General features: G+C 41.7%; 1 protein-coding gene across 2 annotated transcripts in view; it reads left to right on the top strand.

Annotated features, from left to right (window-relative positions):
* Nucleotides 1-13,955, top strand: part of Fam13a (family with sequence similarity 13 member A) — a 91,772-nt gene extending 77,817 nt beyond the window's left edge. For both annotated transcript variants that reach the window (XM_021190462.2, XM_029534931.1), the window contains exons 14-18: nucleotides 898-993; nucleotides 3,667-3,750; nucleotides 7,531-7,727; nucleotides 8,455-8,556; nucleotides 11,799-13,955. In XM_021190462.2, the coding sequence (XP_021046121.1) occupies nucleotides 898-993; nucleotides 3,667-3,750; nucleotides 7,531-7,727; nucleotides 8,455-8,556; nucleotides 11,799-11,925 (606 nt within the window). In that variant the 3' untranslated portion in view covers nucleotides 11,926-13,955. The remainder of the gene's footprint in view (nucleotides 1-897; nucleotides 994-3,666; nucleotides 3,751-7,530; nucleotides 7,728-8,454; nucleotides 8,557-11,798) is intronic.
* Nucleotides 13,956-14,194: the final 239 nt, after the last annotated feature.

The raw sequence follows: 14,194 nt of genomic DNA, 5'->3' as shown, positions 1-14,194 counted from the left end.
TCATCCAATGGATTCCAGCAACAAATGTTCCTTGAATACTCTCTGTCTGCCAGAATCTTAAGAGTGAACAGTTTCATGTGGAAGAAATTCATCCAAAAAAGTTGATTACAGAACCATGTAATAAGCATAATTATAATAGAAGTTTCCTCATCCTTTGCGGCCTCGCTTCCCCAGATAATGAACCATTTGAAGACTTTGAACCTTGAGTTTCTTGGACTTTTTTTTGTCAGAAGACAAATCATGGGAGTCAAGTCCCTCCTTTCTACCATTTAGGGTCTGGGTAGCAAGCTCAGGTCATCAGGCTTGGCAAATAAGCAACTTTACCTGCTGAGTCTTCATACACTGAAGAGTTTTTTGTTTGTTTTGGGGTAGAAGATTGTTTTATATTTCATTTCCTTATTTTTATGTGTATGGGTATTTTGTCTGTATATATGTTTGTATACTGTATGCATACCTGGAGTCCATAGAAGCCAAACGAGGGCACTGGGTCCCCTGTAACTGGTTCCAGGTGATTATGAGCTACTATATGAATGCTAGGAATTGTGCCCAGATCCTCTAGAAATACAGTAGGTGTTTTAAACCAATGAGCCATCGCTACTCCCACCCACCCCATTAGTTTTAAATAGCAGTTTTAGAATTACCATAGTGGGCTGAGGACATAGGACATTGTTCAGGTCTAGGAGAAAGTATACTAGTAGAGTGGTTTCTACTGATCTGCAGTGGAGATCTACAGGATTTTTAGTAATTAACTAAATATTTTTATCAGTTTAAATATGTTTTGTAAATTGTATCATCTCTGGATATTCTCTTGGACCACAAAAGCCCAGAGCATGCTGGGGACAAGGGACAGCATGATCTGGGAACCAGCTTCTCACTTGTCCTGTCCTTGCTTTTCAGGTGACAAAGACTGAGCGCCAGATTATGAAACCGCTGTATGATCGGTACCGACTAGTCAAACAGATCCTGTCCCGGGCCAGCACTGTCCCCATCATTGTGAGAACATGCTTCCCTCTCTGATGGCAGCCCCTGCTTATGCTACAAGCACTTACTTGTCCTCGTTGGGTTTCAATTCCTGCTATGATTTACACATGACCAGAAAAGCAACTCAGGCAAAAAAGTTTTGTTTTGTTTTGTTTTGTTTTCAGCTCATAGTTTATACTATGTCTTGAAGAAAAGTTGGGCAAGGAACTCAAGGGAAGAACCTAGAGGCAGGAATTGGTACAGAGGACATGGTGGAACATTGCTTTTTGGCATGTTTTCCATGACTTTCTTAGCCTGCTTTCTTATACAACCCAGCGTTAGCTGCCCAAGGGTAGCACTTCCCACAATGGGCTAGGCTCTCCCACATCAATCAAAAAATGCCTCACAGATATGCTGGCATTTTCTCAGTTGAGGCTCTCTCCTCTCAGATGACTCTAAATTGTGTCAAGTTGACAAAACTCACCAGCACAGGGCCTTAACCAGTACCATACTCATCATTGTGAGAATAACCTTCCCTTTCTATGGGAGGAGCCCCGCCTATGCTAATAGGATCCTAATCTGCATTCTCATCAATGATCAGGCTGTGGTAGATGCACCAGTCATTCTTATCCATGTCCCACAGCTTGAGGAATGACTTGATAAGATAGATATACATTTCCTCTGGCACACTCAGGGCCAGTGTCTAAACCCATTCCTTAGAAACAGAGCTTAAGGCATAGGGATGGATTTTCTCTAGGCACTTCATTCCAAAGAGTGCCTCTCTGGTGCTGTCTGTTTACAGTCTTCCCCACTCCCTAAGACTGCTCCCTAAGAAGTTGACCCAAGGAGGACCCTGTAAGTGAGAAATCCCTTATTGTGAAGGCTATAGGAGTGGAGTTACAATGGCAAGCAGTGGGGAGGCTAGTGGTTGGAAAGCTGCCTAGCTATGACCCACATGCTGGGATATAACTGCTGTTAGCATCTGGATTCCATCTTGTCAAGGGGAATAACAGTTTGCCTCTGCTTGTAGGCAATATTTTAACAATTGACAGATTTCTACCTATAGCCCAAGAATGTCCTCCCTGGACTAGATATAGTTAGGATGCTAGTGTCTGTTCATCTCTAAGAGAAGCATTGCCTGATTTAGTTCCTTCATCCTCTCTGCTGTCACAACCTTGATTTGGTATCACACCTAGGACATTTACTCTCATTAGCTGCTGCTCTTAACTAGCACTTCACTATGGGCACAAAATAAAATAAAAGGGAGGGGGCCTGGGGGGCGGGGGAAGTTGTGAGGAAAAAGATGCCCAATGCCCCGCCAGAGTTTCTCTATTCTCTGGTCAGTCAGGCATGGGGAGACTGCCAGGCACTTTCCACTCAGGCCCAGATGGGCATTGCCTCTGACCCACGCGGCAGGGGATGGAGAAGGGGCAGCCCCAATGGGACACCCCTCCCCCAGCTACTTTGCTAAAGCCACCAGGGTTGTGGGAAAAGGGGATAGGGAAGGAAGTTCCCAACAATGAGCAGAGAGTGCACAGCGGGCCTGGATGGAGCAGAGGAGAGACTCTGTGGTTGGAGAAGAGAGGAGAAGAGAGGAGAGGAGAGGAGAGGAGAGGAGAGGAGAGGAGAGGAGAGGAGAGGAGAGGAGAGGAGAGGAGAGGAGAGGAGAGGAGAGGAGAGGAGAGGAGAGGAGAGGAGAGGAGAGGAGAGGAGAGGAGAGGAGAGGAGAGGAGAGGAGAGGAGAAGACAAAGAGAAAGGGGAGAGGAGAGAGGAGAGGACAGAGGAGTTAGAGTAAGAGAATAAGAGCAAGAGAGCATGGTGGAGCTGACACCCCTTTTTATGGTCTTCACTGTTGCTAGGTAACTGGAGAGGAGTTTAGCCTGAAGGTCAGAAGCTTGGGCCATTGCTTACTTGACCACTTGACCTTGCTTCTCTTGTGAGGGCTGTTGGAGGTGGTACCTTAGGCAGGGGCCGGAGTTCCAGGAGTCTGAGGGAACACCTACTGTGTCATGAGGGTGAATTATGACTATTGGAGTTCAGACCTCAGTTCAACTGGACACCAGCCTGCAATTCCCCACAATTCACTAAATCTTATGATTCATTTCTTCATTGCCAGGCCTAGAGTATGCTCCCTCATCTTTCATACTTCTTTAATAGTGGACTTATTTTTATGAATGAGAGACAATCCAGAGACTCTAGGCAGGTGTTATTAAAGAATGTTCCTCTTCTGAGAATTTCCTACAGAACAGACTAAGTACAATGAGTTAATATAAGCAGTCATTGTCTTCCATCAGTTAGGAATACTCAGGAGTTCCTAAATAGGGTGATGGTAGAAAACAGATAAGCTCATTAACCTTTACATATTTGTTTGACCTTGAGCTACTTTCTTTTGCCCATCCCAATTAGGTATAGATGCTGGGCCTAGGGAGGAGAGTGTGGGAAATCAGTGCTTTCCTTATGGGATTCCTGAAAGCTTGCTTAAAAAAGCTTGTGCTCTCTTACTCTGCCCTCTGATTTGTAGGTGTGGACTTTGAAGGGAAAAAGACGTTTGACTGTGTTAGGTTTTCTTGGGAGTTTTTGGTGGGAAATGATTACAAAATGTAGTTAAAATACAGTAAGTAGTGCGTATTGGTCAAAGAGACCAAGAGCTATAAGGCAAAGAAAAGGGGTTCACAACATAACCTGTTTGTTGATGCTTACCACAGGGTTCCCCCTCCAGCAAACGGAGAAGCCCTTCACTGCAGCCGATAATCGAGGGCGAAACTGCTTCCTTCTTCAAGGAGATAAAGGTGAAGAGCTTGGTGCTGACACTACCTCCACCAACCCCCTTGTCACCCTGAGTGCCAGCCCTTGGGTGGCAGTGCTAGTAGTCTTTCCTACAAGCCAGTAGCCACCAACCAGAGCCAGCTGTGACCAGTGACATCCTGTGCATCTTACAGCCTTGCCGATTCCCTTTCACTCTCCTGCGTTGGTTTGCTCAGCTCTGCTTTTCCTTTGATTGCAGGGACATTTTTTTTTGTTTCTCACCTCCCCTTGTTCTTTGTTTTGTTTTGTTTTAAATCATGATTACTTTTTAGGAGTTACATGGAGCCAAAGAGAAAAGTTAAACCCCAAAGGAGAAGAAAGTTTTAATAGTCCCCACCTGTCACATTTCTGAGACATTCTAAGCTGAGAGTGGTCATTTAGTCCCTATAGTTAGGAATGATTATCTCAGAAAAACCTATTGTGGGTGACCAATTGAAAGCTTCATTCTCTTGCCTGGGGTAAGGTAAACCACACTACAATACCCAATTTTAATGTATTAGTCAGACTGTGCTTGATAATCACATTACTAAATAGAATCTGAATTATGAGTGCAGTACTGGAACATCAGGGCTAGTGTGCTATATTATATTTTTTAAAATTACAGCTATTTTCTTACAATATGCTTTGATATCGATGAAAAGCAACGGGCTTTGTCCATCTGGTAGTTTTACAGATGAGCTGAATGTTGATAATTGAAGAAATTTGGATAGTTTGTATATGAAAATTAGCATCTTCTCTCAGCAGCATATAATGGACTTATTACCAGGTAAAAAACATTCTCTTGAATACATGCAAGATGTGACACTTAATAATTGCCTCATTAAATGAATGGTAGATGTCCTATCGATGCTTTTCTTAGATGAGGACATTCTACCTATTCTTATTCTTTAGCAATTTTTTTAAGAAGATATTTTTTTCTCTGGCTTATTGCCACATCATCATGGTCAAAATTACAAGTAATTTTGCAATTGTTACATTGCTTTTGTAAATACGGCTGTCTTTTGGTTTGTTTTGTTCTAATAGGACAGGGTTATTAACGTGCTCTTGATATGCGCTAACACAGTAGTTTTAACACAATTCACAATTCCGTGTGTTTGGAGATAAAAAGACCAAGTCTGGGAAGTTTCTTTAAAACATGTCCTTGTTCTACTAGCTTTTCTGATGAAACCAGCTTGTATGAAGTAGAGTTAGTTTGAGTTCTGAAAGTTCAGAAGGCCTTCAACCCAAAAGAAGCCCAGAGAAATTTCTAGCCCCTAAAACCCTGCAAACACAGTGGAATAGGATTCTTCTCTCAAGACTCACACTCTCAGAGCAGTGGGAATGTGAGGCTGTACATTCCCTGAGCTGAGGGTCCAAAGCAGCTAACATCTTACTAGTTCCCTAACCAGCTTGCATAACAAGGTAGAGTACAGTACATTATGTAGCATATCACTTTAGAATGTGTTAGTTTGATAAATGTAAAATAATTAGTGAAAACATTTTTGTAGCTGGTATAGCTCATTACATTCTACACACACACACACACACACACACACACACACATACACACACACACACACACACACACACACTTCCAGGCTTTACCACCTGGAAGGCTAGGGGACACACATATGGCTTCTTCCCTTTATAGCTCTTCACACATTTATAGTCACGTGCCATTTCCTCCCAGCCTGCTCCTTGCTTAGAAATCTTTTCTCCAAGCTCCTACTGTTCCTTGTGGAATGTGGGTTTCGGGCTCCTCTCCAGCCACTGGCCCTGCTGTAAATGCACAGGTCAGTTTATCTGTTAATCTCCAGAGCTAGTTTTATCCTAGCTATGTTTTAGCCAGGAGAGTAGACAAACAGCCAGGCCTTACTTTACTTGATGGCAAAGGTCCTTTCAATTCTCCAAATCTTTGCCCATGTGACAGTCAATCTATGGCCAGTTCATTTTAGACTTTCACTGGGCAGACTCTGGAACAGGATAACTGCTGTGGGATGTTTCCTAGCACTCCTGGCCTTCACCCATCACTTACTTCTATCCCCTCTTCAGTTGTGATAGCCTCAAATGTCCCTAGATATTGCAAATACCTAGGGAATATAATCACCCCATTGAGACCAACTGTCCATGACCCACCTATTAGTGATTTCCACTGTGCTGAGGGATCATGTGATCTTCTGATGCTTTTCTGTGGATTCCTCATTGGCTATCTATCCAGTTTTCCTTTTCTTAACTTACTTGTAGAACCTTATACTTTCCAACTGCTTTTGTTTGTTTGTTTGTTTCATTGGTTGGTTAGGTTTTTTGTTTGTTTTTGTTTTTGTTTTTTTGAGACAGGGTTTCTCTGTGTAGCCCTAGTTGTCCTGGAACTCACTCTGTAGACCAGGCTGGCCATGAACTTAGAAATCCGCCTGCCTCTGCCTCCCAAGTGCTGGGATTAAAGGTGTGTGCCATCACTGCCCGGCCTTCCAATTGCTTTTTATACTGCTATCAAGCTATATGAAATAAGCTAAATATGGATTCATATTCCAGCAAACTACACATCCTTATCTACTCTGTGATTGATGCACTGGTGAATACACCCTTTATATCATCACTTAAGTGACTAATAACATTAACTGGTGGTTTCAAGACAAAGAGCCTACTGTGACTTTTCCCTTCAGGTTCATGTCACCATTTTAGCATCATGACTGAAATTTTGATAGTCACCTTTCCTTTTAATGAATCTGTTAGCCTTGTCCTTTATCAAAATCCAGATATAATGTTAGTCCTATAAAAGAAAGAAAAGTAGCTTATGAAGGAGCTAGCACTAGGGAATTTCTCACTGGTGCTTTCCCAACTTATCTGTACGTTATTTTGGGACTATACTCAGTATGTACCATTTATGATCTTATTTCACACCTGTTTGGTATTTCATTATTCCCCATGATTTTTCAAGGCCGCTGATATATATATATATATATATATATATATATATATATATATATATATATGTCTGTGCACCATGTGTATGCAGTGTCTTTGGAGTCTAGGAGAGGGCACAAGGTTTCCCGGGACTGGTTACAGATGTTTGTAAGCTGATGTGTGGGTACTAGGAATCGAACCTGGGTCCTCTGGAAGAGCAGCCAATGTTTTTATCCACGGAGCCATCACTCCAGCCCATTAGTAGAACTTTTAGAGAGTGAAATCCTCATTCTTATTTGTAGCTTTCCTGGGTATCTTTTGCCAACTGTAAAATGCTCATTCACAACTTCCTTTTAATTCTGAATTGCTGTACTGCTCATCAGGTATTTGTTGAGAAGCAGCAATATACAGGTCCGGGCTCTGCCTGGGCTTTGAGTCTGTTCTCCCTCATCTTGGGAGACTGACAGTTGTTGCCTACCAGCTGTGTCTCCCCAAGTTCCAGGTGTATATTGCATCAGTGAAGTTTTATAAAAATGACATTGGTAGGAACTGTTACTTCTACTTATAAAAAGAAACTTTAAAATTGTTTGCTTGAAAATCAACTTTTGTCTGAAGTTTTAAAGTAATTTAAATTGAGAAGAACACTGAAACACTGTTTCTTTGGGCTAAGCAGAAATTAAAGACAGAGAGCAGTTGAGGTAGGACGAGCCTCCTGGCTTGGTCCAGTTTTCCATCCATACTTTGTCTTGGTGACATCATTTTAGTAAAAGAAGAGAAACCATGTGAATCTGGTTAATTGGGTTGTTTTTGAATGCCGCTTGTAATGTAAACATTCTCCAAAATATACTCAGAGTCTTACTGGGGTTGCCTTGTGTCTCCAGGAACAAGAGGAGGGGTCAGAAGATGACAGCTCCACAAAGCCAGACTTTGCTGCCACTTTGAAAACAGACTGCAGTGCACATTGCTTTCTGGACCAACTTGAAGATGATGCTGATGGATTTATTTCACCAATGGATGACAAAATGCCATCGAAATGCAGCCAGGACTCAGGCCTTTCAAACCTCCACTCTGCTTCAATGTATGTTGTTGGACAGTGGCATTAAAGTGGTTTAGTTCAAATAACAGCATGAGGGTTAGTTTAGCCAAAAAGCCACAAGTGGCTCACCTAGGGTATGTGTGTATAGAGAAAATAATGATTTAAACTAAAGGCCTAGTGGCTAAAGCAGAAGGTAAGTAAGCTTGAGGCCAGCCTGGGCTAGAGTTAATTCTAAGTAAGCAAAGACCGATAGAGTGTGAGGGTGGTGGGTAGGGAGACAAGCAAGAGGGAGGGAGGGAGAGAGATGAGTGAAGGAAGGAAGGAAGGAAGAGAGGGAGGAGAAGAAAAGGGGAGAAAAAAAGTTCAACGTGTTCATGAGTTTTCTCATGTATTTGATCCCAGATTATTTGAGGAAGTTTTGAGATCTTGCCTGAATAAGCATGAGGTCTCTGAATGACACTGTGGCGCTGTCCACCACAGCTCAGTTAACCCTGAGTACAGACATCACTTTGCTCTTTCTGAGAAATAAAGGATAAGGCACCCTGGACTTCAGAAAGACCTAGTAATTCCTAAGTAGCAAAGTCCCGCAGGAGCCCCTGGAGCCTCGCCTGCTTTCAGACTATGGGCAGTCAAGAGAAAGCACCCATGGGGACTTTTAAATTGTTTTGTTTCCTTTCTCCACAACTCCTATCATACCACATGCTATTTACATGTACAACCATCTGATTTAATTGTTTGTTTGTTTGTTTTAATTTACCTTTCTTCTTAGACCTGAACTCTTGGAATACCTTCAGGAAATGAGAGAAGAAAAGAAAATGATTCGAAAGAAACTTCATGATTTTGAAGACAATTTTTTCAGACAAAATGGGAGGTATGTATGTGTCTCCCTGTCCCTCATTTCCTCATTTCACATGCCCTGCCCTGTTTCTGTTCCATCTGTGGAGCGCTTCCAGAGTGGGATATTTGCTACATTCTCTTTGTAGGTCCCCTGGTTTGCCCAGGGACCCTCAGATATTTTCTGTGAGACCATGAGATGTATAGATAGATATAAATTATAGGTGCAAATGATATAGAGAGATTTCAGAAGCCATTCTTCTCATGCACTGTCCATGACATACCGAATGAGAAGCAAAGATGAGTGTATCTGTCTAGTGGATACCTTGTTTAATCCAGTGAGTATTAATGTGTAATTGAATTGTCTGATTACTAAATTTGCAGGGAAAGCCTTTGTCACAGAGTTATCCTCATATCCTACCTGGAGCTTGGGGGCAGGACCAGGAGTAGATCTGTGCCTCTCATGTGGAATTTGGTTTTACCATCCTAAGCTGGTTTTACATTAATCAAAACTAGGTAAAAGGTGTGTAGTTTCTGTGGAGTGCTTTTATGCCCTGGGGTGTGAAGAAACACAGGAAGTATAACAACTTTGGCACTGGGACTGTGGTATATCCCAGTTTCGTGGAAACATTACATTGGATTTCTAACTTGGATATACTGTACACTAATATTTCTAAAGATTTTTTTACACATTTGTACCTAAATGTGTATTTATACCTAAATGTCTTTACATTTTCCCCGGCCATTCACTCACAGACTATTAACACAAATTTGGCTAAGCATACAACAGAAATAATTCCTAAAATAATAATAATAACCAACATAAGTGTCAATTTCATATTAATTGTTAAGGTGTTAGTTTGATGTTTCTGTCTGTATGCCTTTCATTTTCACGTTATTCTCACATTCTGTGCATAGAAGTCTATATATTGTGGACCATGAAGAAGGCTTAAGAAAGTCTAAATTGCATTGGTGACATATTGATGGGAAAAAAAAACAAAACAAAAACAGACTGTTTATCTTGGTATGGCTTATGCCAAGAGTGAGCCCAACTTTGAATTCCCCACTCCTCCCCTTGTGAAGGACTTTGCTCTATGTTTGTTGAATAGCACAAAGATATCTGGCATCAGAAGGGGATGCAGAATCACTGATCTTAATCAACTTTTCATCAGAGTTTACAAGGGAAGAATTTACTCTTTGAACCCTAATGACCCAGAGTAACACTCAAATCCACAAACAAATGTTATTATATCCATACATTGATGCCAACATTTATGGTACATACTTGTTTTCCTTAAGTTTGCTTTCAACCTATCAGAAGCTTTCAGTAAATGATTCTCACCACACACACACACACACACACACACACACACACACACTATCCTGAGTTGGGATGGAGAACACATAATTTAAGATTAAAGCTATGCCTTTAGCTTATTGTGTAAAAACTGACTTAAGTGGGGACTGCAAGGCACAGATAGCTTAGTTTCCTTAAGGGGAAGTTAAACTTAAAACAGGCTGAATTCACAGTAGGGAACCAGACTGAGAGCAGAGGTTTAAATGGCCTCAGGCACACCATTAACTTGGTTGCAAATCTGGCGGGAAGTTCAGCTTCTGAAGGCTAGAGGCATTTTTAGAAAAAGCTATTTCCAGGATGAATGGATGAATCTGACCAATCATCACTCACGTTGATGCAGTGAGGGCCTAATAACATCATAACATCACAAGAATGAGAAGCCCCTCACAGGGCATGATGGTAACTGGGTGGAGATAGTCTCCTTAGGCTTCATCCTTGCCTTCTACTCAAGAGCTATTTAGAATCCTTCACCAACGCAAGGCAGACAAGAATACAATCAGTTTCATTTGTTAATGAAGCCTCCCGCTGTCCCTCTTGCCCATTTTCCCCCCTCTGTTTTGAAGAGAAAAGGAGACATGGTGTTGGAAATCTTGCTATTTATATTCCATAGTGGCTGGTAGTTTAGAGAGGTCATTCTTCCCCAACTGCCACTGCCTGCCCTGACTACATCATGTATACAAGAATATAGACAGTAGCTCCTTGTGGTCAAGCTGTTGTGAGAGTTGTGTTAGATCATGGCTATAAAGGACCATGGACCTCAGGACAAGCTTTAAACTAATACTACTTCGTATAAGTTTGCATATAAAATTACCTCGCAAACTACAAATACTTAGCACCATGTGACCAGTTGCTGTATTTCAAAAACAATTATTTAAGTAGGAATATTAACTCTTCTTGAACTATCTGTAGATTTTGAATGTGTTGATTGCTGATTGGGAATTTGATTGGGTGAGCAGTTAAGAACACTTGCTGCCCTGGCAGAGGACTCGGGTCTGGTTCCCCCATGGCAGCTCATAAACACCCATAATTTCAGTTGTAGGGGATCCAGCTTCCTCTTCCGGCCTCTGTGGGTACTGAGCAGGACGGTGGGCATGCTTGTACATGTGCATATGCAGAGGAAATACTCATGTACATAAAATAAAAATCAATAAACCTTAAAAAGAGAAATTTCATGGTTCATTTGATAAAAGATATAAAAATAAGGAAATATTAAGAATTGTGTGGTTTAGTTTCAGGTCAACTTGTTACAAGCTGGAGTCATTTGAGATGAGGGAACTTCAGTTGAGAAAATGCCCCCACCAGACCTGTAAACATATCTGCATTCTCTTGATTGATGATTGATGTGGGAGGGTCTAGCTCAATATGGGCATGCTGCCCCTGGGCTAGTGGTTCTGGGTGTTATAAGATACCAGTTGAGCAAGCCAAGAGGAGCAAGCTACTAAATTCAATCCTCCATTGATGGCCTCTTCAGTTCTTGCCTCTCTATTCCTGCCTTTATCCCTATCCTGGCTTCCCTTCAATGATGGACTGAAATAAAACCCTTCTTCTTCAAGTTACTTTTGGCATAGTGTTTTATCACATCAATAGAAATCCTAAATAATCCTCAAGTGAATCAAGAATGAAGTATTTTTGTTCATTCTGAATAAATTATTAAAATCAATCAAAAATCTTTGCATTTCTTAGTCATTTGTGGACTCCTATTGGATCCTATTAACTTTATAGGCCCTTAAATTGCATGGCACCTCCAGAAAAGAACCACTTTGCCCTTGTCTGAATCCAGCCTTAGATACCAAGAGTCAATTGTCAACACTGATTTTAGACTGATAGAATATGTAGTTTCCAAATGATCATTCCTGATGAACGGTATCCTTTAAAGCAGGCAGAAAGTGATCCTCAGTTTCTCTTTTCTTCGTTTCCTCTAGAAATGTCCAGAAGGAAGACCGCACTCCAATGGCCGAAGAGTACAATGAATACAAGCACATAAAGGCGAAGCTACGTTTGCTGGAGGTGCTCATCAGCAAAAGAGATTCTGATTCCAAATCCATGTGAAGGACTGGTAGTGTGGATGAATGACAGTTCTCCCCAGAAGGAAAGAACAGCTCTGGAAGGCAGTCTTGGAACTATACTCACAAAGCAGGCAATCCCCTGCCTCTGACCCATCAGACTGACTCCTGCTTCCATTGTCTGCCTTAGAAACTGCCTGCATGGAAGACACCAGTGTGAGCTGACTAAGGGATTTTATAGTGGCAGAGTCAAGACTCCTACACATATCAGTACACACTGCAGTAGGAACTTCACTGACTTTAGACACACCATCAGACTCGGCAGATCACCTGTTGTTGTTCCCTGACAACTGAGAAACATGAGGCCATTCTAAAACTGTGACAGGCACCAGCTCAGGACTTCCCTTGCAGAGCCTGCTTGTTGTGGAGGTCCGTGCTCGCCCCGGACCCCACATGGTTGACCACATTATTTGCTGCCTTGGCCATTTCCCGAGCTGCACTTATCCACTCCTACAAACCCATTTCCCTGTTAGCTCTCAGGTAGAAGGAGGCTGCATCCATCCAGTGGCGGGGCAGTCATTTCATTGTTTCGACCTCTCAGCTGGCAGACTTTAAGTCCCTGCCTCATACCTGTTTACGCTGAGGACAGAGTGACTACCCAAGTAGCTATGCAGATGTTATTTTCAAATCAGGTGACAGCTGAAGAGCCTGAAAACTCTTCAAGACACTGACTGCACTTTCCAGTCTCAGACATTGATGCCGAACACAAAATGAGGCCGGTGTTCCTATGATAACCTGTTTGGGGCTCAATTTTGTTGTTGCACTAGCCAAACAAAGCAGTCTTGCTTCATTATTAGACAAGGAATAGAATATTATGGGAGAGAGGGAGTCTGTATCAGTCTCCTAAACTTACCAGAGCATAATTTTTCTACGAAAGTAAATCTGCACTAAAATCCCTAAATGGATGGGTAAGATGTAGTAACCCTAAGCGCTCAGCTCATTCTCAAGGCAGAATCTAGATCACACCGTTTTCAAGATGATACATAAACAAAATGGTGTGTGGCCCATTTTGATGCTGTGGTTTTTGTTTTTGTTTTTTCCAAAGACTATGTCACAAAGCTGTCTATATTAGACATTTTGGAGGGACCAGGGAACTTAAGACACACACCACCCCCATTCATCTCTTCTGTGTGCCTGCAGTCACTCCTGTGATTGTTCTTTCTTTTCATCTACCAATTTTGCAGGCTTGGTTTTGCAGCTGCGCAACAGCCTTGCCTCTGAAAGACTGCACTGTAGGCTAGGCAGACAGCAGGGAGACCCCGTTCTGTTTGGAGAGTCACCTTCGAGAGGGCACAGTGTTAATGAGGAGAATGGAAAACTGTATCACCAATTACAATGATAAAATAGGTTTCGGGGTCTCTAATCAGATGATTTTTCAGCACTGATCCCCCACTGTAGCTCTGTCACCAGGAGGCTCTTTCAGTAACGGGTGGGGTGGGGTGGGTAGAGGATTCCTTTAGTTTTGCTTTTACAAACAATCCACTAGAAGCATGAGCTATGTGTTGGAAATATTGTTTTTATCCACACACTTAAAGACGATACATAATCCTACAAATTTCAATGTACATGAAAATGTAGTTTGATATTCTTTGCTCTGCTGTTTACATTTGCTATGATTTCCAGGAGTTATACTATGAATAAAATTCTGTAATGTAGGATGTTTTCTATTTTTTGAGGCCTGAACATGAATCATGCACATGACCAAAAAATTGTATTTTTAAAAGGAAATCCATATCTAGTCTGTAATTTTTAAGTACTTAATCTCCTAAGGAAACTGGAATGACTCAAATCAGCACCAGTTAACTTTTAAAGCACATCTGCTTAAGAGCACTGTTTTGAAAAGAATACACTAGAGATTTCTTCTTTAAAGCTGCATACAAATGAGAAGCTATTAGATGTTTTGAAATCCATCCTTTGCACCAAAGCTAAATGAACTAAGATTTATTCACGACTCCCCATTCAGTTTTATGTGATCAATAAAATACCACGTTATTGGAAAATAAATCATGTATGGAATATAATGGTTTCCTTCATAATTTCTAACTTACTTCCCTCATAAAATGGAGCCCAGATGAAGGTGGGAGCTGTGTTTACACCAGGTCTTCTCGGAAGGCTTATTACTCAGCGGTTTCTGGCTCTGCAGGAAATGTGGGGGAAATTGGTTTCCATGGCAACTGTCTCTGCAGCTCTTCATCTCCTAGCACTAGAGGCAGCATCTTAATTGGCCTAGCACAAACAGAATGCTGTAGACTAGG

This window comes from Mus pahari, chromosome 2 (assembly GCF_900095145.1).
Source record: "Mus pahari chromosome 2, PAHARI_EIJ_v1.1, whole genome shotgun sequence".
NCBI lineage: Eukaryota > Metazoa > Chordata > Mammalia > Rodentia > Muridae > Mus > Mus pahari.
Note: the sequence above shows the minus strand (reverse complement) of the source record. Positions and strands in the feature narration are given on the sequence as shown.